General features: G+C 36.0%; 1 protein-coding gene and 1 long non-coding RNA gene across 10 annotated transcripts; one reads left to right on the top strand and one right to left on the bottom strand.

Moving 5' to 3' along the window:
• Positions 1-727: 727 nt before the first annotated feature.
• On the top strand, positions 728-2,292 carry LOC113279584 (palmitoyl-acyl carrier protein thioesterase, chloroplastic-like). Its single transcript, XM_026528265.1, has 6 exons — positions 728-1,020; positions 1,128-1,253; positions 1,377-1,483; positions 1,571-1,737; positions 1,873-1,941; positions 2,095-2,292. The coding sequence occupies exons 1-6, from the start codon at positions 728-730 to the stop codon at positions 2,290-2,292; spliced, it is 960 nt and encodes a 319-aa protein (XP_026384050.1).
• A 478-nt stretch (positions 2,293-2,770) lies between these two features.
• Positions 2,771-6,493, bottom strand: LOC113282667. Of its 9 annotated transcripts, none has more exons than XR_003327097.1 (7): positions 6,169-6,493; positions 5,626-5,695; positions 5,406-5,488; positions 4,601-4,709; positions 4,233-4,308; positions 3,326-4,094; positions 2,771-3,026 (listed from the first exon to the last, which is right to left on the bottom strand). It is a non-coding gene; the product is annotated as an uncharacterized LOC113282667 (long non-coding RNA). The 9 variants fall into 9 exon arrangements; XR_003327100.1 differs by having other exon boundaries at positions 6,199-6,493; XR_003327098.1 differs by having other exon boundaries at positions 3,326-3,540; positions 3,623-4,094; positions 5,406-6,489.
• Between the last annotated feature and the right edge of the window lie 20,310 nt (positions 6,494-26,803).

Raw genomic sequence — 26,803 nt, 5'->3', positions numbered from 1 at the left:
GCCACTCTCGATGTGGTGTGAGAGATGTGATTGGGTTTTTAGGTTGTTGATTAGATTTAAGTTTGATAATTATTTTGGTTATCAAAGGATATTTTTGTATTTTTGATAATAAATTAGATCACCCGTCCTCATATTCTTTTTTTCTTTTTTTGTCTTACAAAAATATAGACATGATAATGAACCATATGTATACAACCTTATCTACATCCAATATCGACATCTAACAAAACAATAAACAATTGGATCTTTCACAAAGTCATACATGCCATAATGATTATGGGTGAGCTTGATAAAATCCATGGACATACTTGATGGTCGTTTTACAACTATCCAAACAAATAGGCTGAAATGAGCTTGCCTCGGCCCTTCCGAGATGAAATCAAATGGGGCACTTAGCCCTATTTGATGCTAAGAATATATGTAATATCCTTTGACTCTCTCCTCTTGCGAATTATTTATTGTGAATGTAAGGCGGGTGTTACAATTTCCCCCTATGGCCGCATCTAGTACATAGGACAAAAGTAATCTCCAATGGTTTTGGTTTGTAGTCAATCGTTAAGTCAACGTACTTGGTTAATGAAAGTAGTTTTGTGCCATCAATAAACCCCTAGATTGATCGAAATGCACTCAAATATACCCTATTTAAGCAAGTAGTGGAGTGTGCAGAACTATTAATTAAGTTCTCATTTTCGTTTTACTTACTGTTCCTAAAACTCTTTTTCTAATCATGGTTCCCAGCAGAACCATTGCAGCTTCACCAATATTCTCCCCTGCTAATTATACACCAACAACAAAGATTAGTGTACGATCAGACAATGTGATTCCTCTTTGCATGAAGTCGAACACCAAACCGTCTTTTAGAGGGTTACGCGTAAATGTGAAGGTCGCGGCACCTGTAAAGAATATCAATGACTACATATATCGGCAAAACTTCACAATTAGATCGTTTGAGATTGGCCCTGATCGGATGGCAACTATAGGAGCATTGTTGAATCATTTACAGGCAAGACTAGATACTGCGCACAAGCATATATGTCTCGTGTCTTGATATTTTACTACTATGAATATGACTAGTTATGCAAGTTAAAATGTTAAATGTCTCAGGCTCGATCATTATTCTGATGCAGGATTCGATTGCTAACAATGCTAGGGCTGCTAGGAGATGGATTTGGTGCAACACCGGAAATGACCAGAAGAAACCTGATATGGGTTGTTGCTAAAATGCAGGTTCTTGTGGATCGGTATCCTGCTTGGTAAGCTAGTTTTGGCTTGTTTTGTCTTCATTGTGTTTTCCACTGAGACATGCTTTTGAATAGATGTTTTTTTTTAGAATAATGCTAGTCGTTGCCGTTTAAGTTAATGGTATTTGGTTGCAGGGGTGATGTAGTTCAAATAGATAACTGGTTTTCTGATGCATCCGTAAAGAATGGAATCGCTAACCATTGGCTTCTTCGTAATGCCAATACTGGAGACACTCGCTCAAGCTAACAGGTAATTTACGAAAATAGTTATATTTTTATTGCTGCAGGTTATCCCATTGCTCTTGGCATGTTTTAATATTAACCTTAATGCAGTGTATGGATTATGATGAATAAAAAAACAAGAAAAGTGTCTAAATTTCCAGAAGAAGTTAGAGATGAAATGACACATATTACAATGGATTATTGTGTCTCAGAGGACATTAAACTATCAAAGCTTTATGACAACACAGCTGATTTTGTCCAAACTGGTTTAACTGTAAGTTAGCTCAATTTTGGCAGATAAATAGTGACTTATCTTGCTAATTTTTCTCTGCTGTCACCTTTCGTGACTTCGCTTACCTCACCACCCATTTATCCAGATGACTAATAATTACCGGTACAAAATATGCAGGCACGTTTGAGTGACTTAGATATTCACCACCATGTGAATTTTGCCAAATACATTGGATGGATTCTCGAGGTAGCAAACCTATGTGTTAAGCAACTATATATTTTGTTATTGTTTTCTCATTGCTCACTGATTAGTACTTGCACGTTAGATTGTTCACTAGAGTTTGTTGTCAGTTATATCATATGGTCCATACCTTACCTTTATGTCAAGTGCTTTTTGCAGAATGTTCCCATCTTGAAAACCCACGAGCTTTTTGATTTGGTTCTAGAGTTTAAGAGGGAATGTAGAGAAGGGGATGAGCTTAAGTCTTTGACAACATTTGTTGAACATGGTGGTTCTGCCGAATGTCAGCACATGCTTCAACTTGAGAATGGAAGTGAAGTTATGAGGGGAAGAACCAGATGGAGGCCAAACATTTGATCAGGAAAACACTAATGTTATTTGTGTCAGTTAGGGTATCAGTTTTATGATTTTCTCCGCATTTCAGCTAAAACTGTACTTGTACTCCTCCTATTTCTAAAAAATAGGCTTGTTCCCTTATTTGGATATGTAAAATATAAGTTTGTTTCCATAAATGAAAGTCAAATGTTATGATTTTACTGGTCTATACATGTAGGGTCCACTTCTCTCGTAACACAAAAATGGGACCACTTCTCGCTCCTTTTTCTCTAATATCAAACTAGTGTCTAACCCGTGCTTTGCACGGGCTGAAGTTTATACTTATGCCCGTGGGCGCAAGTTTGGTCAGAGTCTCAAAGATATAAACCCCCAACATGGTTTTCTTTTTATACATGGTTTTCTTTTTATGCATCATCAACATTGTTGTCTTTTGATTCCTTTTGGTTGTATTTGCTGGTGTTGTAGCAACAGTTAGGAAAGTATCTCACATATGAACGAATAGAATAAAGCCCAACCGGAATGTGATTTATTTTTCTCAGTTGTAAACATTTTTATCCTTAAGTGGGATAAGAGTTTGTTTGTCACTAAGCAAGCATTCAGTTACAATATAAAGAACATACTGATCTCTTTCGATTTTCTTTAATAATGTATGCTAGCTAAAATGCTCCTCTTATGTGTAGTTATTGATCCATTAGGCAGTCACCTCATAGACGCTCATATCAAGATTGAATGTAAAAAGGCTCGCTCATCATCTCCTGCAATAACAGAAATAGTAAAATTTTAAGTAACCTAAACATTTTCCTGGGGTTCTTTTCCAAGATCAATCACATATGATAGTACACTACTTTATGTTGACAAAACAGTTTTTGGGCAAGAGTAGAGAAAGTGGACATTAGATGTTAGAATCATGTTACGATCATCACTATGAAGCCAATCATATGAATTCAAGGCCATACATAGCATCTTAAACTTAGTGACAGTAACATGCATATGATGCACTTTCAACTATACTACCCAACTTGAATTTCAACTTTATAAAGAGATGGATTAGTACCTTTCTGGATTGTTCCGTGATTGCTGGCCTACTCGTGTTGTTTGCCGGTTTAACAAAATTAGAATTAGATGTTGCAAGCTTCTTTGGCAGAGCCTTCAAAGAGTGTACAAAGAGGAAATCAATTGGACAACCTTCTCTTCGTAAACTTCCGCTGCTCTTCTTCTTTTTGAAGAACTTCGAGATGGAACTGTCTTTTATGGCCCTTCAGATCCTTCCTAAAATCAAACATATATCATAAAATGACTTGTCTTAAAAGAGAAACGGAGTAAAGCTAGAAAGAAAAAGAGAAATCCTGACCCTGTTTTCACAATCATAATCATCGAGAACAATCTTATCAACAGGAAATTTTCTTCTCTTAACATAAACATCTACCCTATCTCTACCGTGTATCTCTATATTAACTTTGAAACAAATACTCAATTCATTAAGAAAGTGGTGGCCGCCAAATATGTAGGTGACAATCAAGTTGGATTGACAAATATTTCTCTAGGAAGTCATGTTCACTCTCTCTTTTGGATGTGTTGATAACACCATTTTTGTTGTGGCTGCAAGTGAGAAAGAAGTGATACCAACATTAACGATAAGCACTGGCATCTTACAAAAGCTAACTCTTAATCATGTTTCTGTATGAAATCAGAGTTACACGGAGTGGAAGTCCTTTTAGGTTTTCTGAAAAATTACGCTTATTTTTAGTTCATATTTATCTTAAAGAGTTCATATACCTCAATGTCTAATATTATTTTTTACAGTTGAATGATCGTAGGAACCCCTGCAAAAGGAAGATAATTTTGAAAAATAAAAGAACAAATAATCTAGAAAACTAAAAGGAGGCCACGATAGGATCATCCATTGAATTAACGTTTTCTATTGATCTGACATAATCTGACTCAAGGAAGAGACTATTAACCTGTAATAACAGTGCTACTGAGAGTCCTATTCATATGTTCAATGGCCCTCTCCCTAGTTGGAGCCGAAACAATAGTCTGAAATAAATAATTTAAAAGAAAATGAGAATCAGCTTAAAAAAATGTCTTATGATTTTGGAAAGGAAATCATAAAAAAAATGTCTTATGATTTTGGAAAGGAAATCACAGTTGTAATCAAAAATTTCTAACCTCAAGATGGCAGTGAAAAAGTAGTAAAGCAATGTATATTACTTGGTGCAAACAAACATGGATGCAAAAACTCATGTACTCTTATAGATAGCAAGTACACCCAAAAATGGTTGCTATGGTTACGGGTAAATAAGAATGATGAGTAAAAATTCAAAATGACCTTTCGAGTAAGGAGTCATAGACTTATAGCTTTGGGAACCACTTAATCTTGATAGACATGGCTATCCATTTTCACAGGTGGCCGAGATCCAAGAATGTTGTTATCCTCCCTAATCAAATTGAATTAAGAAAATATTAGCTCTAAGAGAAAGGTAATGAAAATTGTGGTGGCTGGTGCGACTGAATTTTAAGCTGTCAAACCAATAAAACAATTCATTACAAAAACTCATGCATATCAATCCCCTAACAAAGGAGACTTTAGCTATAGGATATTGCCGCAAAGAATGGTTCTTAAACTAATCTAGCAAATACTCCTGCATGTCTTCTCATGATTCCTTGTTCTTGGGCATTTATTAACATTTTGTTGTTTGTTGTCATGGTTATATAAGAATATGTGATGCCTGCAGTGGTAAACACTCTGAGGCAATTTCCGTAAGACATTTCACTATGAGGTACCTATTGAAATGTGTATCACTTAGATGTAACTAATCTGTCTAAAGTTTCAAATTCCTAAGTTAATAAATGAAAAACTGCTATTTTAGCATGAATTAAACTATTGATAGAGCACATATATAAAGGAGAATCTCAAGCATCAACCCTATTATATCTTTATTTAGTTTTTTCATACCATAAAGCACATTAGCCGAACATGTTCCTGGTATTATCTCAGGTCCATGATAAGGCGAAGCTCCGTAGATGTAAATTTCACATGTACACAAAAAATAATTCTAAGCTAAGCCATCAGATATTTGATCATAAAAATAGCAATACAGAAAGCATAGCTCATAAAATTTCAAAAAGTTTACCATAATAAATTAATAATGTTACTCCGCAAATGCCAGCAAATACTAACACTAAGCGAAATTCTACTCTTATAACCTCATCAGACCTGTAATAGTAGGGAATATTAACATTAGCATACGTACAACGGTAAGGGAATAACAAACACATACATATTGTTACCGAAGTCTCTAATGGACAAAGAACTGAATAGAAATGACATTTGAACTCGAACACAGGACATACATGCAAAACATTGAAACCTTCACAGCAACAATCCAGCTCATACCTGATAGCAGATAAATTATCTTTCTCACTGTATGCAGACATGGGAAAAGCCTATAAGATAAACTAAAACAGGAGCATATATTTCTTTTTAGAATAAAATTATATAATGGAAAGCATTCTACAACGACATATCATTTATGAGTCGCAGTTAATAATCAATGGATACAAAGGGATTTTCTCAACTAATTTTACAACAACATATCATTGACCTGCAACGTGTATGCAAGTAACCCCATTTTCTCCTCGCCTTTCATAATTAATTTATAAACCAACATTATGATACCCGCAAAGAGATATGAAGACCCGAATTAGATCGATTTATTTTTAAGGGTCGATTCTAAAATAAACAACAGGAAGTGGAAGAGCGATCTTAAGTTGTTTAGGGTTTCTGATTAGGTTTATATTTAAACAATGTGAGATGATCAAAATTCAAAAGAAAAAAAAACTTCTGGATTTATAAGAATTCGCACAAATAATACCTTGAGTGGTTAAAAGAAATACCTTAATACCTTGACTGATTAAAAGCAATACCTTTATCGATAGACAATACAATAGTTGGGTTTGTATTTCTGTTTTTTTTTTGTACGTGAATACAGTTAACTTATGGTGTGCATCGTCTGTCACTAGGGATAGTAGAAGCATGCTCGGGATTTCGCTGTTCTTTCCGCCATGGAATTTCAGAGGATTAGGAGCGAAGAGAGGAGCGAATATGAGAGAAGAAAATCAGGGTTTGGAGATTAGTTTTTAGACGGGGGAGCACTGGGTAATCCGGGTGTATGACGTGTATCCAAAATTGCAAAATGGAACCTTCGAATTCTATTGGTCGGGGCTAGGAGCTCTAGAATTCAAGCTTTTTGGCCTAACTTTTAATGTGAGGCCAGCATTTCGGTCTCAAATTATATATACAATGAATGGGACCAAGGACGAATTAGGAAAAAACATTAAAAATTGGCTGGAATGATTTTTTTTTTTATCTTTGTGCAAACCAAACATACCTATTTTTTAGAAACGGGGAGTATGTGTAATACCCTGATATTCGGCAGTGGTTGGCCGAATGGAATATAAGTAATGGTTTGTCCTTTCATAACGCCGATGCATTTTCAGCACAATTATCTTCAGAGTTGGCAGAAAACTCTGCAGTTAAGCGTGCTCGGATGGGAGAAATTCAGGGATGGGTGACCTCCCGGTAAGTTGTTGTTGGATGAACACAATTATGCCCTTTAAAAAACCCAAACAGCCGGACGACCGCAGTGGCTAAGTGGGGACAATATCGGTGGAGGGACGGGTCATTACAAATGGTATCAGAGCCGACAGCGGGTCCCTGCTGACGGTGAGAAGGTACGTTGGACGGGATTGGTCCAGGTTCTTCTCATGAGGAGCAGGGAACGTCGGAGATCTGGGCTTGTACATATTCCGGAGCCGAGGACGGCTCCAATTTAAGGTGGTGGTATTGTAATACCCCGATATTCGGCAGTGGTTGTCCGAAGGGAATATAAGTAATTGTTTGTCACTTCCTAACATCGAGGCATTTTCAGCACAATTGGCTTCAGAGTTGGCAGAAAACTCTACAGTTAAGCGTTCTCGGGTGGGAGCAATCCAGGGATGGGTGACCTCCCGGAAAGTTGCTACTAGATGACCACAACGATGCCCGTTGGAAACCCCACACTGTCGGATAACCCGCAATGGCTAAGTGGGAATAATATCGGCGGAGAAACGGGTCATTAACGAATGTTTCACAGTTTTCCTAGCGTTGAAGTCTCCAGCTCTGAAGACAACATACATGTATCAAGTAAGGCTATTCAATCCTATCTTTGGTATATGTTCCAAGATATCATTTTTTTCCTTCATTTGGTATCAGATAAATTACTATTCAATTCTTAGTAAGCAATTGTTGCATTTTTTCCTTTTCCGCATTCTAAGATCATTTGGACGCATTTTCGATGTTGTTAGGAGTAAAAAAAGGTTTACAAGGGAAAGATAAAATGGTGGAGTAGGTTGATGCTAGTAAGAGCGGATCGTATAAACCCTTAAAAAAAATTATTGTATAAGTGTTTTTCAGTTCGTGAGATTAATCTCTACGAGAGGAAGAAAAGAGTTGGTCGGTAGAGAGGAAAGAAGATAAGGTATTGAGATCAACTAAGTTTAATGTTAGCGATGGGATGTGTTTCACTGCTATGAAGATGATTTATCTATTTGTAGCAGTGATAATTAACACACTGATCTTTAATAAGTGGTGACAGTTGCATAGAAATTGAAGAGTAGGGAAGTGGAAGTCGTAGTTAAACCAGTTCCGCCTTGTTAGGGAGACTTGATGGTTGTAAGACTACGTGCTACTTCATTTACTCCTTCAATTTCCGGCAGGACTTACTTCCCTTCTCATCTTGGGTGCATGAGGTGTCTAAACACCCAATTTTAATAATGATTTCACACGCTTTTTTTATTAGTATTCTTTTTAATTTTGTATATTACATTTTTATGTTTTTAGGTACAATGACCTAAATTTGCAAAAATAAAAAAAAAAAACGTCGAAAAAGGTTATATCGGTGCACACGCTTAAAGCTCATGTCAATAAGTTGGTTAACCATCCATGAGAGTAGGTGGCATGCAATACTGGAGGCTAAGGGGAATTTTGATTCTATGGGAATTGATAGGAAACCTAATATAGGGGCTTCACATTCTAATATAGGGGCTTTACTAATAAGGCAAAAATGGATCACCATTCAAAAGCCTCTTATCTAAAATATTTTTCATAATGATTAAACAATCCTTATTTAGTTACTGTTAATTATTTAAATATCTAATGAGTAGATTATTGAGTTTCTTTTATATTTAGTGAATACATGTTAGTTTTGGTTGGAAGAAAAAGTGGAGAGGATTCTTTTTTTTTTGGGAGATTTCTTTTCAAAAACCTAGATTTTGATTTACTCAACCAAAATGAGTGATTCCAATGACAAATCGAGGTGGATGAATCTTTATATGATAGAGAAAACAAATTTTACGTACCTCTTGATGAAGACCCAGAGATGGATGATTACTTAGATGGAAGAGAGGTATAACCAAAAATGATGGTCAATCTCAACCAATTGAAGAAATAAACCGACAAAATGAAGAACCAACGGCTGAAAATGAACAGGTACACCTCGAAGTTATCTCACATAAGCTCAATATCGCTCAAAATTAGCTAAAGTACATAAAAATACCCCTTCGTTCCCAACCGTAACACCCATTTACGATTAGGTTTGGATGAACTCTCAACCGTAACTGGTAAAAACTGGGGGGGAAATCTAACGGTTGGGTTTTTGGTATTCCAAACCCAACCGTAACTAATTATGTGTATGGGGGTATTTATTTCACTTTTTACAGTTGTAGAGTGTGTTACAATTGGGTTACTTTATGATTTGGAGAACCGTAAAACTTCCTGTTTGTTGGATGTGTTTTCTAATGGCTAAGAATTTAGATGTTACAGTTGGAAAATGTACTTACGGTTGGGTTTGTGGTTCTTCAAGCTAGCCATAATTTTAGTTTTTGTGTCATCATATTGACTAATATTGCGATATTTTGGTTGTAGATCGTGCTTCCAGCTCAACCAATGGATGTTCAACTTGATGCAAACGAAATTTTAAATGAAGATATTGTTAGAGCTTTGGTCGGTCGAACTCGCAAGCGTAACTATCTCAAGCTTGTTTGTCAAGTTTAGTTGATCAAAATTATAGTCTTGATTTCTAGTCTACCTATAGGAGTTTCAGACTAAGATAGATTGTATAGTTGAGCTTTAGACTTCACGGCGCTTACAACTGAAGACAAAGATCTACTGAAGAACTCGGAGGAATTTCATCAACAAAAGGTATGTGGAGACTAAAACTTATCTATCCTCAGAAGTCTATTTTATTCTTACTTATGTCCTATTGAGACAAAAGTCGTATATGATATAGTCTTCCTTATCATACACATTTGATATTTCGAGCTGAATATAACTCGCTTATGTATTTCTCGAAATACGTGTTGGTAGCTTTTTGTCTTAACTATATTCATCATTATTATTGAATTTGTTTCAAAAGATAATCATGTGGAATTTTCTTGAAACATCTTACATGATTTGTGTGAGACAGTCATTTGATGTCGACTTGGAAAGTTTCTTATTGATCATTCGATCACTTGAAGATTCCTTATTATCTAATGGTGTGTGTGAGACATCCATTGTCGTCTTCTAAGAATGTTTCAATGATTGAAATGGGAGTTAAGAGCTAAAACTCATGTCTGGATTCACTACGGTTTGTGTACTTAGTGTACGAACTGTTTTGATAGAATACAGGACCGGAAGTTTGCATACCCGTTCGCAAACTTATTCAACTGTTTAAGTCAGGGTACTTAAGTTTGCATACCCATTCGAAAACTAATTTAACTGTTGAACTCTGGGAACCAAGTTTGCGCACCCGTTCGCAAACGGTTTCAACTGAGTTCGGTCCGGAGCTAAAGTTTGCGTACCCATTTGCAAACGGTTGGCCTGTGACCAATGTCCGGAACTTAAGTTTGCATACCCATTCGCAAACTTAAGTGGTTCAAGTTCTTAAATCGGTAAGGTATGATTTCATACTCATGAACAAATACATTTATATAATAAGGAATGCAATCTTTGCAAACCGTGGCTTAAATGTTCATGAATTGATTCTTTCGAATCAATCCGATTTTGCTTCGATTCGTTCATGTATTTTACTATAATATAATGAACAATTGAACAACTCTATGAAGAACACAATTATATCATTTGATTATCTTTGATCATCATAGTTGATCTGGATATGTTAGATAAATGTGAATTAGACAAACATGTTCATATGGATAACTTTGGTTAAATATTATTGAGCCAACCTCATGTACATGTTTAGGTACGGTTACCCATATCTAAATGAAGTACATTTCATTTGTGTGTGACAAGCTAAGTTCATCTAACGGTGGAGAGATATTGCTTTGGTTTCAAGCAAAACTTAGCTTGCATCTTAAATCAGGATTTCATCTAACAGTAAATAATGAATGTTTTGTTTCTAAGATAACTAAGCAAACCCTAATTTGAAAGCTATATAAAGGGGAACTCTAGCAACTGGGAAACCTAATCCCCACACCTCATGTGTGATACTAGTTGCGTACTAGAGTCTATTCTCCTTTAGCCTAGGTTTTTCCAAAACCGTGTAGGTTAACGACTTGAAGACTTCATTGGGATTCTGAAGCCAGATCCAACTATTTTATATGTATTTGCGTATTCTGATGTTACTTGTTCAATCGTATTGAGTACTGTCTTCTCTAAGATTGACTTGAGATTTATCTCTGATAGATAAGATATAAAAAGTAATCACAAAGCTCTTTGTCTCATTCTTTGTGATTCCACAATAACTTGTTATACTACCATATAGTTAAGTTATTGTGAGGTGATTGATATTTCTAGGCTGTTCTTCGGGAATATAAGACCGGATTATCAATTGGTTCCCATGCACCTTGATTTATCATAAGACGGAACAAAACTTCATAGATATTTCCATGGGAGACAGATTTATCAAAATAGACTTTTCTGTAGGAGACGAATTGTTTTATAAGTCTTCGACTTTGGGTCGTAGCAACTCTTGGTTGTGGGTGAGATCAGCTAAGGGAATCAAGTACGTAGAGTCCTGTTGGGATTCAGAGTCGTAAGGAACGCGAGTGTACCTTGATCACCGTGATATTGGTTAGGGCTCAACTACCTTCTAGTCCGAAGCTAATCTTTTAGTAGGCTAGTATTTGTAGAGGCTTAATACAGTGTGGTGTTCAATCTGGACTAGGTCCCGGGGTTTCGCTGCATTTTCGGTTTCCCCGTTAACAAAATTTCTGGTGTCTGTGTTATTTCTTTTCCGCATTACATTTGTTTATATAATTGAAATATCACAGGTTGTGCGTAGTTCAATAAATTAGTAAATCCGACCTTGCTTGTTGGATAGGAATTGATTGACACTTAGATTTGGTCTTTGGTACCATCCAAGTTATTTCTCATATCGATTCGGCTCACAAATTTCTTTTTGTTCGATTGCAGATTGATTTGAGAAATTGAGATATAACTCTTGGGTACTTTTCCGTGGTTGAGCATGACTGTTTAGTTGATTCTCTTGGAATTGTATTGGAGTTGTCCATACAGATTTCCGAACGAAATATTTGGTGTAGTTGTTAGACCCTCGCTTTTTCAATTGGTATCAGAGCAGGCAAATACACTAAGACCTCATAAGTCTGTATTTGTAGGAATCTGACTCTATGAACAGAAGTGCTATCTCTATGTATGTGCCGCCAGTCCTCGGTGGATCGAATTACTTATGGTGGAAAATTGCTATGTGTTCCTTTCTCCAAGCACGTGACTTTGAATCATGGATTTGTGTAGTTAATGGCTATGATCCTCTGGTTGTTACAGAAGGCGGTGTAACTGTTCCAAAGGATATTGGTGCATATGATCCTGCCGAGATTCTTGCTGCAAATAAAAATTCTGACGGATTAAATGCTACCATCAATGCCATTACCCCAGATCTTCAGCACTATGTAACTACGTGCACTAAGTCTAAAGATGTTTGGGATATCTTAGAAAATGTATTCGAAGGAAATTCATCTGAGAAAGAAGCTAGGCTTCAAAACCTAAATTCTGATTGGGAAAACCTTCGTATGGCTGATGAAAATTCATTTGATGAGTTTAATCACAAAGTGTCTCATATTGTAATGCATCTTTTGCATTAGGTAAGACTGTTAGAGCACTGCTCGGTCGAACTCGCATGCGTTGCTATCTCAAGCATGTTTGTCAATGTTAGTGATCAAAACTATAAGTCTTGATTTCTAGCCTATTTATAGATGTCTCGGACTAGGACATAGTTTGTGTAGTTGAGCTTAGACTTCACGGCGTTTATCACTTGAAGACGAAGAACTACTAAGGAGAGCTTGTGGAATTTCATCGACAAAAGGTATGTGGATACTTAAATTCATCTATCACTTGGAAAGTCTATTTCTACTCTATCTCCTATATTGAGATATAAGTCGTGTTACAATATAGTTTTCTCTATACACATTTGAGATTTCGAGCTGAGTATATCTCGCTTACATATTTATCGAAATATGTGTTGGTAAGCTTTCGCTTCGACCAAGTTCATCTTATATCATGAGAAATTGTCGAGTAACATCTTACATGGTTTGTGTGATACAATCATTTGGTGTAAGACTTGGAATGTTTCGATAATGATTATTTCAATATCTTGAAAATTGCTTTGATGCTAATAGTGTGTGAAAACGGCTATTGTCATTATAGAAGAATGTTTCAATGATTGAAATAAATAGTTTAGAATCTTGTAAACATATTTGGATATAAGCATAGTGTGTTCGTACATTAGTGTATAAGTCCAACACCGGGAGCCTAAAGTATGCATACTGGCGGAAGTTCACGTCCGTGAATTTCTGGTGAGTTTGAAAACCAAAACCAAACTCATCTGGTTACCTAAAGTACGCGTACACGTACGCATACTGGTGGAAGTTCACGTCCGTGAATTTCTGCTGAGTATGAAAAACAAAACCAAACTCGTCCGGTTACCTAAAGTACGCGTACCCGTACGCATACTGGCGGAAAGTTCACGTCCGTGGATTTCTGCTGAGTTTGAAAACTAAAACAAACTCAAATCCGGTTACTTAAGTACGGATACTTAAGTAGGTTACTTTCTAAAATCGGTTGTACATGAACCTAAAACATTTATCAATAAGGAATGCAATCTTTGGAAACCGTGGCTATAATGTTCATCTATTAATTCGAGTGAACCAAACCGACTTTGCTTCAATTGTGTTCTTGTATAAATCCATGAAAATATAACAATTTAACAACTCTTTAACTAGTTTCATTTGAGTCATTTGAACTAGTTATGGTTAAGATGAATAAGGTTGATATGAGAGTAATCATATGGCTAACCTCGGTTAACTATTTGTGACCCAACATGGTGTACACGTTTGGGTACGGTTACATAAACCTAAATGAGGGTACATTTCATTTGTGTGTAACAAGCTAAGTTCGATCAAACGGTTGAAAGATATTAGCTTGGTTGAATCAAGTTTTTCATCTAACGGTGATTATTGAATGCTTTGTTACCAAGGTAACTTGGATTGCAAACCCTGATTTGAAAACTATATAAAGGAAAACTCTAGAAACTGGGAAACCTAATCCCCACACCTCATGTTTGTTATTAGTTGCATAACTAGAGTCGATTCTCCTTAACCTTAGGTTTCTTCTCGAGACCCTATAGGTAAACGACTTGAAGACTTCATTGGGATTGTGAAGCCAGGCCCAACTATTCTCTTTGTAGTTGAGTGATCTGATCTTGTTGTTTCTAACGTGATTGAGTGCAATTGCAAAATTGGCTTAAGATTTATATCTCTGATAGGCAACATATAAAAGTAGTCACAAACACCTTCATCTCATTGTTTGTGATTCCACAATAATTTGTTTCGCTAGTCGATTAAGTTTATTGTGAGGTGATTGATAATACTAGGATGTTCTTCGGGAATATAAGTCTGATTTATCAATTGGTTCATGTTCCCCTTGATTTATCAAAATACAGAAAAAAAACTCTTGGGTATTTCTGTGGGAGACAGATTTATTCAATCTTATAGACTTTTCTGTGTGAAACATATTTTTTTATCAAGTCTTCAATTTTGGGTCGAAAACCTGATTTAGATTCAAGCTAATATCTTTCAACCGTTAGATCGAAAACTAGCTTGTTACACACAAATTAAATGCACTTTTATAGGCTTGTGTAACCGTACCCAAACTTGTACATTTGTTGGTTCAACAATAGTTAACCAAATGGTTAGCCATATGATCACTTTCATATCAACCATATTCTTCTTCACCATAACTAGTTCAAATGACTCAAATGAACTAGTTAGAGATTTGTTCAATTGCTTAGATCTTATGTAACTTCACAAGACACAATCGAAGAAAAAACGGTTTGATTCACTCGAATCGGTTCATGAACTTTATAGCCACGGTTTGCAAAAGCATTCCTTAGTTTATATAAACATGAGTTCAAGAACAACCGATTTTAGATATAACATACTCAAGTTAGCGGACTGGGTTCGCGGACTTAAGCTCACGGAAGGAGTTCACAAACTCCAACAGAAATTCTCGGGTCGAGAACTTCCGCCAGTTCGCGGACTTGGCTCACGCCACGTTCCGTTTCTCTTGATCAACAAAATTCGCAAACTTTGGTTCAAGGAATAAGGACTTATACATATATGTGTTTCCACAACAATGCTTATATCCTACCAATGGTTATGTAATCTAAACTCTCATTTCAATCATTGAAACATTCTCAGAGAACGTTATATAGTCGTTATTCACAGACCATTTTTCGTCAAAACTATTTTCAAAGTGATTGAAACATAACATGACATTCGTCACTAGGTAAAGATGAATTTGGCTAAATCGAAAGCTTACCAACACATATTTCGATAAATAGATAGGCGAGTTAAACTCGGCTCGAAATAGCAAACGTGTATAATCTAAGTCTATATAGCAAAACGACTTTTGTCTCAGGATAGGAGATAAATAGACTTTTGAGTGATAGATAAGTTCAAGTCTCCACATAACTTTTAGTCGATGAAGATCCACCGGTTCCTTGAGTAGTCCTTCGTCTTGTATGATGATTGCCATGGAGTTCTTGAGCTCAACTACACTTTCTATCCTAGTCCGAGACCTTAGCTATAGTAGACTAGAAATCAAGACTTATAGTTTTGATCACTAACATTGACAAACATGCTTGAGATAGCAACGCATGCGAGTTCGACCGAGCAATGCTCTAACAATCTCCCCCTTTGTCAATTTTAGTGAGAAAACTATCAATACATATGGAATACAAAAAATAAATAAATTAACTTTTGTAGCTCCTATTCCATATGCCTAATCTTCAACATTATTTGAAATCTTCGTCACTTCCAAGTACTCCAATGATCCCAAAGGTTATAAGTTCAGCATCATCGTTGTTGAAAATCCATAGCTATAACAACGAGAAAACAAGAATTCTCAATCATTGTTATACAGTGTCATAGTATCATTACACAACGTCAAAATCCAATTGTATCACAACTTCAACAACAATACTATGGTGATATGTATCACTCCCCCTTAGTCAATACTCCATCTCACATGGAAACCACTCCCCCTTACATAACGATCCGAAAACCATATGTATTTGTAGTGTGAACTACATATTAATTCTCCCCCTTTTTGTCAATAAAGTTGGCAAAGGTACAAGAACGAGATCCTAATGAAATTTCCGAAAGAGACATTTCTTGACCAAAAGAAAGCAAAAATATATCATCTTATTTAGATGCAATCATAAAGCCGAAGCTAAATGCATTCATCAAGGAGTTTGTAAAGATACAAGATAACCCCTATAATATTCCACAGCCGCACTCCCCACAAAGATTTGGCAATTAAGCACAAGTTCAATTAAGAACTCTCCCCCATAAAATGTCATTCCCGAAGAAACAACAAGAGCGACCTTAATTTCGAAAGAAAAGAAGGATTTCACTGGACATAAAAAATCACATACAAGTATGAATTTGAATCCAAAAATATTCAATTAAACTAATCACAAGAGAACCCATGATTAATTTAATCGACAAATGCTCAACATAAGTGAACTTATGGAGAATTAAAAACATATAATTAGATTAATCACAAGAAAACCCATAATTAATCTAATCGAAATACACAACCAAACTAATCACAAAAGTAATCAATTTAATTGGTCATGCTCGACATAAGAAAACTTACGGAGCAACAACTAAATAACCAAAAAAAGATGATTAATTTAGTTGAATATGCTCGACATAAAGTACCTCACGGAACAACAACATAGCTAATCATAAAAATAATCAACTTGGTCGTTCTATGTTCAACATAAGACACTTTACGGAGCCTCACAGTAATGCATAAAATATGGATCAGGGAAGATCAATAATGCAGAATACACAAGGATTCATTATATTTTCCGTCACTATTCGCATAACGACATTCAATAGACATAATCCTTGCAAATAAAAGATTTTAACCTATCTTGCATCAATAATTGACATAATAGGCTTAAGTTTTGTATTTGTCAAAAGTCTATTCATTCTTTTATCAATACATGCATATCGACATACGAAAGACTTTTACTTTTGACAAGGTATGGGACAATCATAGTTCACGGACGTAAACACACATATCCCATAAAAAATTTGCAATATATAAGACCATAAAGATTAATACTGCAAAAATCATCTTCCAAACAAGTTTAGAATTTAAACCAATAAATCTAAAAACATGAAGATGAAAACGTTGGACATAGCTATGTGTAATCACAATAATGGTTATTCCAAACTCTAGTTAATCTTCTAATAGAAACAAGAAAAAAGGAAGATTTACTAGGAAAACATAAACTCCTATAGAGAACATGATCTGAAAAACACTAGATCCGATTAGCAACCAGAGATTGAACATGGACAAGCTCATCAGTTGCTTTCTTCAGTTTGTTTTTCAAAAACTCAAGATTCCTTGTTGCGATTCCGAGTTGTTCACGTACGATTTCAAAATCTTGAAGAAGATTTCTTACCAGTTGTGATGATATCTGAACTGGTAGTTTTTTTTCATGATGAATGACATGAAGGCATGTTATGAAAACAGGATTCTCATGAAACTCGATAGTCTTCCCTTTCTCGACTTCATCATCTTCGTTTCCTCCATTCATTGTGCACACAAAAACCTTTGACCTTTCAGAACAGTGTAACACGGAATGACACCCAAGTATATAAATAAGTTCCATGGAAAACCCTAGGACAACTTGTACACGTTCGTGTGGGCCAGAAGTTCGTGCACGGTGGTCACGGCCTTAAGATGTGAGAAAAAGGAAGAAGAATGAAGTTTGAGTGTCAAGACTAATAGTTGAGAACCAACTATTTGGAGGAAGTACACGCAAATAGGAAATATACTCAAGAACAAAGGATCATGATTATCTACAAGAGAAAACTGGAGCGAAGCTCAACAGATTTTAAAGATCAACAACAAGAAAGGAAAAGAATACATACAACCTTGACAACACTTCTCAAGACACACTTCTTGAGAATAATGAGCATCCTTCTTAAATTAAAAGAAGGATGTTGTAGTGAGCAGTCACGGTGTATTAAGATGAGCATTTTGCTCATCAATTTTGACTTCTTCTTTTCTCCTTCAGAAGGATTTAGAGACAAATCACATGACATAGTTGAAGGAGTTTTATTAATAGATGAACTAGGAGTACCTGAGTCAATCTCTTTCCATGTTTTTTTGATGCCCCGTTTGAGTCTGTTTATGCTTATCTTAAGTTCAGAGACTCGATTATTGATATGAAAGAAATCTGGAGCTGAACTCTTAGATTTGCGGCCTTCTTCAGGGAGTGACAAGAAACTTGACCTTTCTTTCTTTATCCTATGTCTTTTCCTCTTTTCAGAGTTATTTAAGAAGTCAGTTACTCTTCGGCCGTTCTTCCTTCTACCATTTTTTGTTTCAAAGGCACGATTAAGAAAAACTTATCATAGTAGTTTTCTTGATTGTCGAAAGTTCCCTTTACTCCAACAATGTGAGAGACGGGTTTGATGACTTCTTTAGACATCCATGCAAGCATGTTGTGAAGTTTTTCATTCCTTAACCGAAAATGACATCTTCGCTCAGAATGTCCTTTATTTCCACAGTAATAGCAGTTAAAGGAATTATTCTTAACCGTTCTCGTGTGAGTAGATTTGGAAGAGGTAGAATCCTTGTTTTTAGCCACATTACAAGCTGCGGAAGTTTTTCACATGAAGAATTATCAACAGCTTTAACAAAATTGATCTTACTAGTTTTTGGAGCGTCTACTCCTTTATAGCCCAGACCACGTGCATCACGATGTTCTTTACATGCTCCAATCATATAAGACAATTTTGTAGAGCTAGAATTGAATCTTCTCATATTCTCTTCCAGTGATTTCGCCTTATCAAGAGAAGCTGCAAGGTCAGTCTCCAAGGATTTTTCTTTGGCAAGAAGACTGAGTTCTTTGTCATCAAAACATTTTTGTTGAGAGTCATATCTTGCTTCAGCTTCTGCAAGTCTTTCTTTCAACACAAAGAGATTTCAGAGAAGATTATCACATGCGGAACTTTTTGTGCGTACATCTTCCTCACGATCTTTAACGATAGATTTTAGGATATTATATCCTCCATCATATCCTTTAAAGAGTTTTCTCAATTTTCTGTTTTCTTGACAAAGAGGAGTCATGTACTTACTCAAGCAAGTTGTCGACTTCTTTTCTTTCAAAGCATGGTCAAACAGCTTGATATATTGAGAGACTTCCTCATCGATACTTTGTCCTTCTTCTGAATCACTGTCATCTGACAGTTCATCCAACTTCTCATCAAGAGATTTTTCCCATTCGAATGCAGATTCAGTCAAGGAACAGGAGATAGAGTTTCTCTCAGAAGTTTCAGGACTTTGAAGCTCACCCGAGAGTCTCGAATTGATGTTGCGTTATCAGAGATAATACTCTTGCCCATAAAGTCAGATCGTTACAAACACAGACTTGTAAGGTCTTAAATGTGTTTTCCTGCTCTGATACCAATTGAAAAAGTGGGGGTACAACAACCACACCTAATATTCCACTTAGCAATCTGTATGGACAAACTTTAATATACTTTTCTAAAGAATCAACTAGACAGTCAGACTCAATCTAGATAAAAAAGTATATCAAAGAGTTTATATCTCAATCTCTCGATTTGATATATACTCAAGCAAATAGAAATCTGCGAGTCTTTATCAAATACTAGAGAGATAACTTAGATGCTACCAAAGACCAATATCCAAGTGCCAATCAAGTTTAATCGACAACCAAAAGGTCGGATATTCTAATTGATTGAAGAACGCACAACTGTGATATTTCAATTATATAAAAAAATATAATGCGGAAAAGAAATAACACAGACACCAGAAGTTTGTTAACGAGGAAACCGCAAATGCAGAAAAACCCCGGGACCTAGTACAGATTGAACACACACTGTATTAAGCCGCTACAGACACTATCCTACTCCAAACTAACTTCGGTCTGGACTGTAGTTGAATCCCAATCAATCTAACACTGATTCAAGGTACAGTTATGCTCCTACGTCTCTGATCCCAGCAGGATGCTACATACTTGATTCCCTTAGATGATCTCACCCACAACTAAGAGTTTCTACGACCCAAAGTCGAAGACTTTAATAAACAAATCTATATCACACAGAAAAGTCTACGGTAATAAAGAAATTCGTCTCCCACGAATATACCTACGAGTTTTGTTTCATCTTTTGATAAATTAAGGTGAACATGAAAAAATTGATAAACCAGACTTATATTCCCGAAGAACAACCTAGTATTATCAATCACCTCACAATAATCTTAATCGACGCAGCAAAAAAAGATATTGTGGAATCACAAACGATGAGACGAAGTGTTTGTGATTTCTTTTATATCTTGCTTATCGGAGATATCAATCTCAAGCCAATTATTACAACTACGAGAAAGTAGTATCGGTCTGGCTTCACAATCCCAATGAAGTCTTTAAGTCGTTAACCTGGTTTAGAAGAAGAAACCAAAGGTTAAAGGAGAATCGACTCTAGATTAGCACAACTAGTATCATACAGAAGGTGTGGGGATTAGGTTTCCCAGTTGCTAGAGTTCTCCCTTATATAGTCTTTCAAATCAGGGTTTGCAATCAATGTTAGCTTGGTAACAAAGCATTCAATATTCACCGTTAGATGAAAACCTGATTTAGATTCAAGCTAATATCTTTCAACCATTATATCGAAAACTAGCTTGTTAGACACAAATGAAATGCACGTTTCTAGGATTGTGTAACCGTACCCAAACTTGTAAATTTTTTGGTTCAACAATAGTTAACCAAATGGTTATCCATATGGTCACTTTCATATCAACCATATTCTTCTTCAGCATAACTAGTCCAAATGATTCAAATCAACTAGTTAGAGAGTTGTTCAATTTCTTAGATCTTATGTAACTACACAAGACACAATCGAAGCAAAAACGGTTTGATTCACTCGAATCGGTTCATGAACTTTGTAGCCACGGTTTGAAAAAGCATTCCTTAGTTTATATAAACATGAGTTCAAGAACAACCGATTAGATATAACCTACTCAAGTTCGCGTACTGGGTTCGCGGACTTAAGCTCACGGAAGGAGTTCACAAACTCCAACAGAAATTCTCGGGTCGACAACTTCCGCCAGTTCGCGGACTGAGTTCGCGGACTTGGCTCACGCCACATTCCTTTTCTCTTCATCAACAAAGTTCGCAAACTTTGGTTCAAGGAATAAGGACTTATACATATATGTGTTTCCACAACAATGCTTATATCCTACCAATGGTTATGTAATCTAAACTCTCATTTCAATCATTGAAATATTCTCAGAGAACGTTATATAGTCGTTATTCACAAACCATTTTTCGTCAGAGCAATTTTCAAAGTGATTGAAATATGACATTTGTCACTAGGTAAAGATGAATTTGGCTAAAGCGAAAGCTTAATAACACATATTTCGAAAAATAGATAGGCGAGTTAAACTCGACTCGAAATAGAAAATGTGTATAATCTAAGTCTATATAGCAAAACGACTTTTGTCTCAAGATAGGAGATAAATAGACTTTTGAGTGATAGATAAGTTCAAGTCTCCACATACCTTTTAGTCGATGAATATCCACCGGTTATTGAGTAGTCCTTCGTCTTGCATGATGATTTTCATGGAGTTCTTGAGCTCAACTACACTTTCTATCTTAGTCCGAGACCTTAGCTATAGTAGACTAGAAATCAAGACTTATAGTTTTGATCACTAACATTGACAAACATGCTTGATATAGCAACGCATGCGAGTTCGACCGAGCAATGCTCTAACATAAAAGGTTGAGAATCCTGATTTAAAAAAACTCATCAAGTTCTTGTGTCTCGAAAAATTTTGATGGATAAGGGAAATTGATGGATCTCATTGCGAAGGTTATATCAAAGAACCTAAACCTCGAGATTGCTCTGATGAGGTTGTTGATCTTCAGAAAAAGTTAGACAAAGATCAATTCTGATCTTGCTGCAGAAATTACAAAGCTTGAGGATTTGAAGTCTGTAAAGTCTTTTTCAAAGATTTTAAAAGACAACTCTTATTCTTCTTTGAAGAATTTCCGAATGTCAGGTGATAATCTAGGTCTAGGCTTTGTGAAACCTGACAGTTCTCAGAACTCTTCAAACAAGGTTTATGATGTTGGTACATGTTTGTTTTGTGGTTCTCACAATCACTTTCAACATGTGTGTTTGTCCTTCAAGAGAAAACTAAAGGTCGCTAGTGATTTTCATAAGAAAGCTATTCAACTTTTGTCATCTCTTAAAAGAAATTTGATACTAACAAGAAAACCTAAAGTGGTTGGTAGTGCTAGTATGAGAGCTTTTGCTCTGAAATCAACATCACCCTTTCAATGGTTCCTTGATAGTGGGTGTAGCAGGCACATGACTGGAGATCTCTCATGGTTTATCAACTCAAGCGATTTTGATGGTGGACCTGTAACTTTTGGAGATGGAAGTTGTTGTTACATAAGCATGAAAGGGACGATCAAATTTCCTGGCATTCCTGAAATTCATGATGTCGTATACGCTAAAGGTATGACTGCTAAACTTCTTTCTATTAGTCAAATCCGTGACAAGGTCCATAAGGTTGTCTTCAATGATAAAGGATGTGACATTGTCGACAAGTTTGGAAAAGTGATTTTTCAAGGATCACGTGGAAAAAATAACTGTTATCTTCTAGACACTCAGTTCAGTAATTGTTGCAATTTGACTAAGGTAGAATCTGCACACCTTTGGCATGAGCGTTTTGGTCACATCAATTATCGTCTTATAACTAAGATCATTAACAAAGAACTTGTTAGAGGCGTTCCCAAAATTAATGATAAGGTTAAAGGTGTATGTGGTGCCTGTCAAAAGGGTAAACAAACGAAAGTTCCACAGAAATCATCCCAGAATATTCTCACCAAAGCTCCACTTGATTTAATTCATATGGATCTTTTCGGCCCAATTCAACAATCTACAGTGGCTGGGAAGAAATATGCGTTGGTTATGGTAGATGATTATACTAGATTCACTTGGGTGGCATTTTTGGCTCACAAGAATGGAACTCTCAGTGAGTTCAAGATTGTTGTTAATAGAATCCAGAATGAACAAGGTCGCAAACTAAAGAAAATGAGAAGCGATCGTGGCATAGAATTCAAAGACACCAAGGTATTTGAATACTGTGACTCTCTGGGAATTATTCAACAATACTCACCACCCATCACTCTGCAAGCAAATGGAGTTGCATAAAGGAAGAATATAAATATCCAGGAAATGGCTAGGGTAATGCTCCATAGCAAAAACTTACTGTTAAGATTTTGGGGTGAGGCTGTTTTTACGGCTTGCTATGTGATCAATCGTGTTTACTTACGGTTAGATACCTTAAACACTCCCTATGAGTTGTGGTACTGTAAGAAACCCAACTTACACTATCTCAGAGTGTTCGGTAGTAAGTGCTACATTCTAAAGGATCGAAAACAGAAAGGGAAGTTTGATTCAAAAAGCGATGAGGGTATTTTTCTCGGCTATGCATCTGACAGTCGTGGTTTCCGAGTCTTTAATCTCAGAACCCAAGTCATGGTGGAATCATTTAATGTTATCATTGATGATCTAATTAATTTTCATCATGATGACTCTCCTGCTGAATTGCCTCCAACCGAGACAATTAAGAAGATCAAAGAAACGTCAGAATCAGAAGAAGTTGTTCTAACGGTTGTTGATCCTGATGTCTCTAGTGATGAGGAGAAAAGCTCTAGTCAGGCTGTTCCTCTTGAACAAGAACGTGTCACCACACAACATCTTTGGGTTCAAAGGAATCATGATACTAACAATATTATTGGAGGTAGGGATTCTACTGCTAAGACGAGAGGTCAACTTCAAAATATTTGCAATTTTGGTTGTTATCTATCGCAAGTATAGCCTAGAAATATTGATGAAGCTCTTAGTGATCCTTTTTGGGTAAATGCAATGCATGAAGAGTTAAATCAGTTTCAAAGACAAGATGTATGGAAACTCGTACCTTGTCCCTCCAATATAAATATTGTTGGTACCAAATGGATATTTAAGAACAAGTCTGATGAATTTTGCACCATTGTCAGAAACAAAGCTAGACTTGTCGCTCAAGGATATTCACAGATTGAAGGGATCGACTTTGACGAAACATTTGCTCATGTGGAAAGTCTTGAGTCCATTCGATTATTATTAGCTCATGCTTGTTTTCTTAAGGTTAAGCTATTTCATATGGACATTAAATCCACCTTCCTAAATGGAAACTTAAAGGAAGAAGTCTATGTCGCTCAACCTAAGGTTTTTGAAAAACATGATTTTCCCGATCATGTTCTTAAACTTAACAAGGCATTGTACAGGTTAAAACAAGCACCTCGTGCCTGGTTTGAAAAACTAACTACTTTTCTTCTTTGGAAAGGTTTTTCAAGAGGTGGAGCTGATAAAACATTGTTTACCAAATGGAGTAAGAAAGATGTTGTAATTGCTCAAGTTTATGTAGATGATATCATCTATGGATCAACATCGGAGAAACTTGAAAAAGATTTCAAGTCTATCTTGGTAAGGAGTTTGAAATGAGCAACGTTGGTGAATTGAAATTCTTTTTGGGTTTAAAAATTCAACAACACAAGGATGGAATTTACTAATCTCAAGAAAAATACGCAAAAAATCTTGTTTCAAGATTCGATCTTGATAAGTCAACTCCAAAACTTACTCTTATGCCTACCACGGGAAAACTACATAGAGATGAGAAAGGTGTAAATGTGGATCAAAAAATTATCGATATATTATTGGAAGTCTTTTGTATCTCACTGACATAGACCTGACATTGCTTTTAGTGTTGGTTGTTGTGCTAGGTTTCAGGCAAACCCAAAGGAATCTCATCTTGCCGCCACAAAGAGGATCATACGCGATATCAATCACACTGCCGGGTATGGTCTTTCTTACACTTTTGATACTAACACTGATCTTACTGCCTATTCAGATGCCGATTGGGCAGGGTGTATTGAAGATAGAAAGAGTACATCAGGGGGATTCTACTATGTGGGGATGAATCTTGTAGCTTGGCATAGCAAGAAACAAAATTCACAATCTCTTTCGACATGTGAAGCTGAATATATTGTTACTGGTTCATAATGTACTCAACTCCTATGGATAAAACAAATGCTTGCTTATTATGGAATTGATTATGGAATAATGAAGATCTTTTGTGATAACTCAAGTGCGATTCGTATCACTAAGAATCCTGTTGAGCACTTAAGAACTAAGCAGATAGATATCAGGTACCATTTTATTCGAGATCTTTTGTGATAACTCACTAAACCATTAGACGCTGCCACGTTTCAGCACCTACGACAGTTTATTGGTGTTGTTCTGGTTCATTAGATCCTCATAATTCTTGCCCCTGCTTTAATATCGATCTTTTGCGAAATTGAGTTTGGAATTCCAGAATAGTGTTGAGTCTTTTTTGCATTTGTTTCTATTAGATTTGTTTTTGTCAAGTATCCTAGTGTTTGTTAGAAATCCTTCTTTTCTTGTGAAAGTAAGGTCGCCTTTGTTGTTCTTTTGGGAATGACATTTTATGGGGGAGAGTTCTTTTTGAACTTGTGCTTGCCAAATCTTTGTGGGGAGTGCGTCTGTGGAATATTATAGGAGTTATCTTGTATCTTTATAAACTCCTTGATGAATACATTTAGCTTCGGCTTTATGATGGCATCTAAATAAGTTGATATAGTATTCTCTTTTGTTCATGAAGTAACTCTATGAAAATTTCATGAGGATCCCACTAGTTTTCGTACCTTTGCCAATTTATATTGACAAAAAGGGGGGGAATTAATGTGTAGTGTGATACTAAAAATACATATAGTTTATGGATCATTATGTAAAGGGGAGTGGTTTTCATGTTGAGATGAAGTATTGACTAAGGGGGGGTGATATATATCACCATAGTGTTATTGTCAAAATTGTGATACAATTGAACTTTGATGTTGTGTAACAATACTATGACATTGTATAACAATGATTGAGAGAACTTTGTTTTCTCATTGTTATTGCTACAGATCTTCAACAATTGTGATGCTGAACTTACAACCTTTAGGATCATGGAGTACTTGGAAGTGACGAAGATTTCTAGTCGCGATGAAGATGCCAAGGAGATCAAGCATTTGGATGAGAAGCTACAATTTTTATTTATTTTGTAATCCATATGTATTGAAAGTTTTTTCACTAAAATTGACAAAGGGGGAGATTGTTAGAGAGATGCTCAGTCGAACTCGCATGCGTTGCTATCTCAAGCAAATGTTAGTGATCAAAACTATAAAGTCTTGATTTATAGCCTATTTATAGATGTCTCGGACTAGGACATAGTTTTTGTAGTTGAGCTTATACTTCACAGCGTTTATCACTTGAAGACGAAGAACTACTAAGGACAACTTGTGGAACTTCATCGACAAAAGGTATGTGGAGACTTAAACTCATCTATCACTTGGAAAGTCTATTTCTACTCTATCTCCTATATTGAGACGTAAGTCGTGTTACGATATAGTTTTCTCTATACACATTTGAGATTTCGAGCTGAGTATATCTCGCTTACATATTTCTCGAAATATGTGTCTGTAAGCTTTCGCTTCGACCAAGTTCATCTTATATCATGAGAAAATTGTCGATTAACATCTTACATGGTTTGTGTGATACAATCATTTGGTGTAAGACTTGGAATGTTTCGATAATGATTATTTCAATATCTTGAAAATTGCTTTGATGCTAATAGTGTGTGAAAACGGCTATTGTCATTATAGAAGAATCTTTAAATGATTGAAATAAAGAGTTTAGAATCTTGTAACCATCTTTGGATATAAACATAGTGTGTTCGCACATCAGTGTATAAGTCCAAAACCGGGAGCCTAAAGTATGCATACTTGTGTGTATACAAAAAGGTTGTAGGATACTGGGTAAGTAT

The sequence above is a fragment of the Papaver somniferum genome, chromosome 5, assembly GCF_003573695.1.
Source record: "Papaver somniferum cultivar HN1 chromosome 5, ASM357369v1, whole genome shotgun sequence".
NCBI lineage: Eukaryota > Viridiplantae > Streptophyta > Magnoliopsida > Ranunculales > Papaveraceae > Papaver > Papaver somniferum.
The sequence above is the reverse complement of the archived record's forward strand: the minus strand, read 5'-3'. Positions and strand labels throughout refer to the sequence as shown.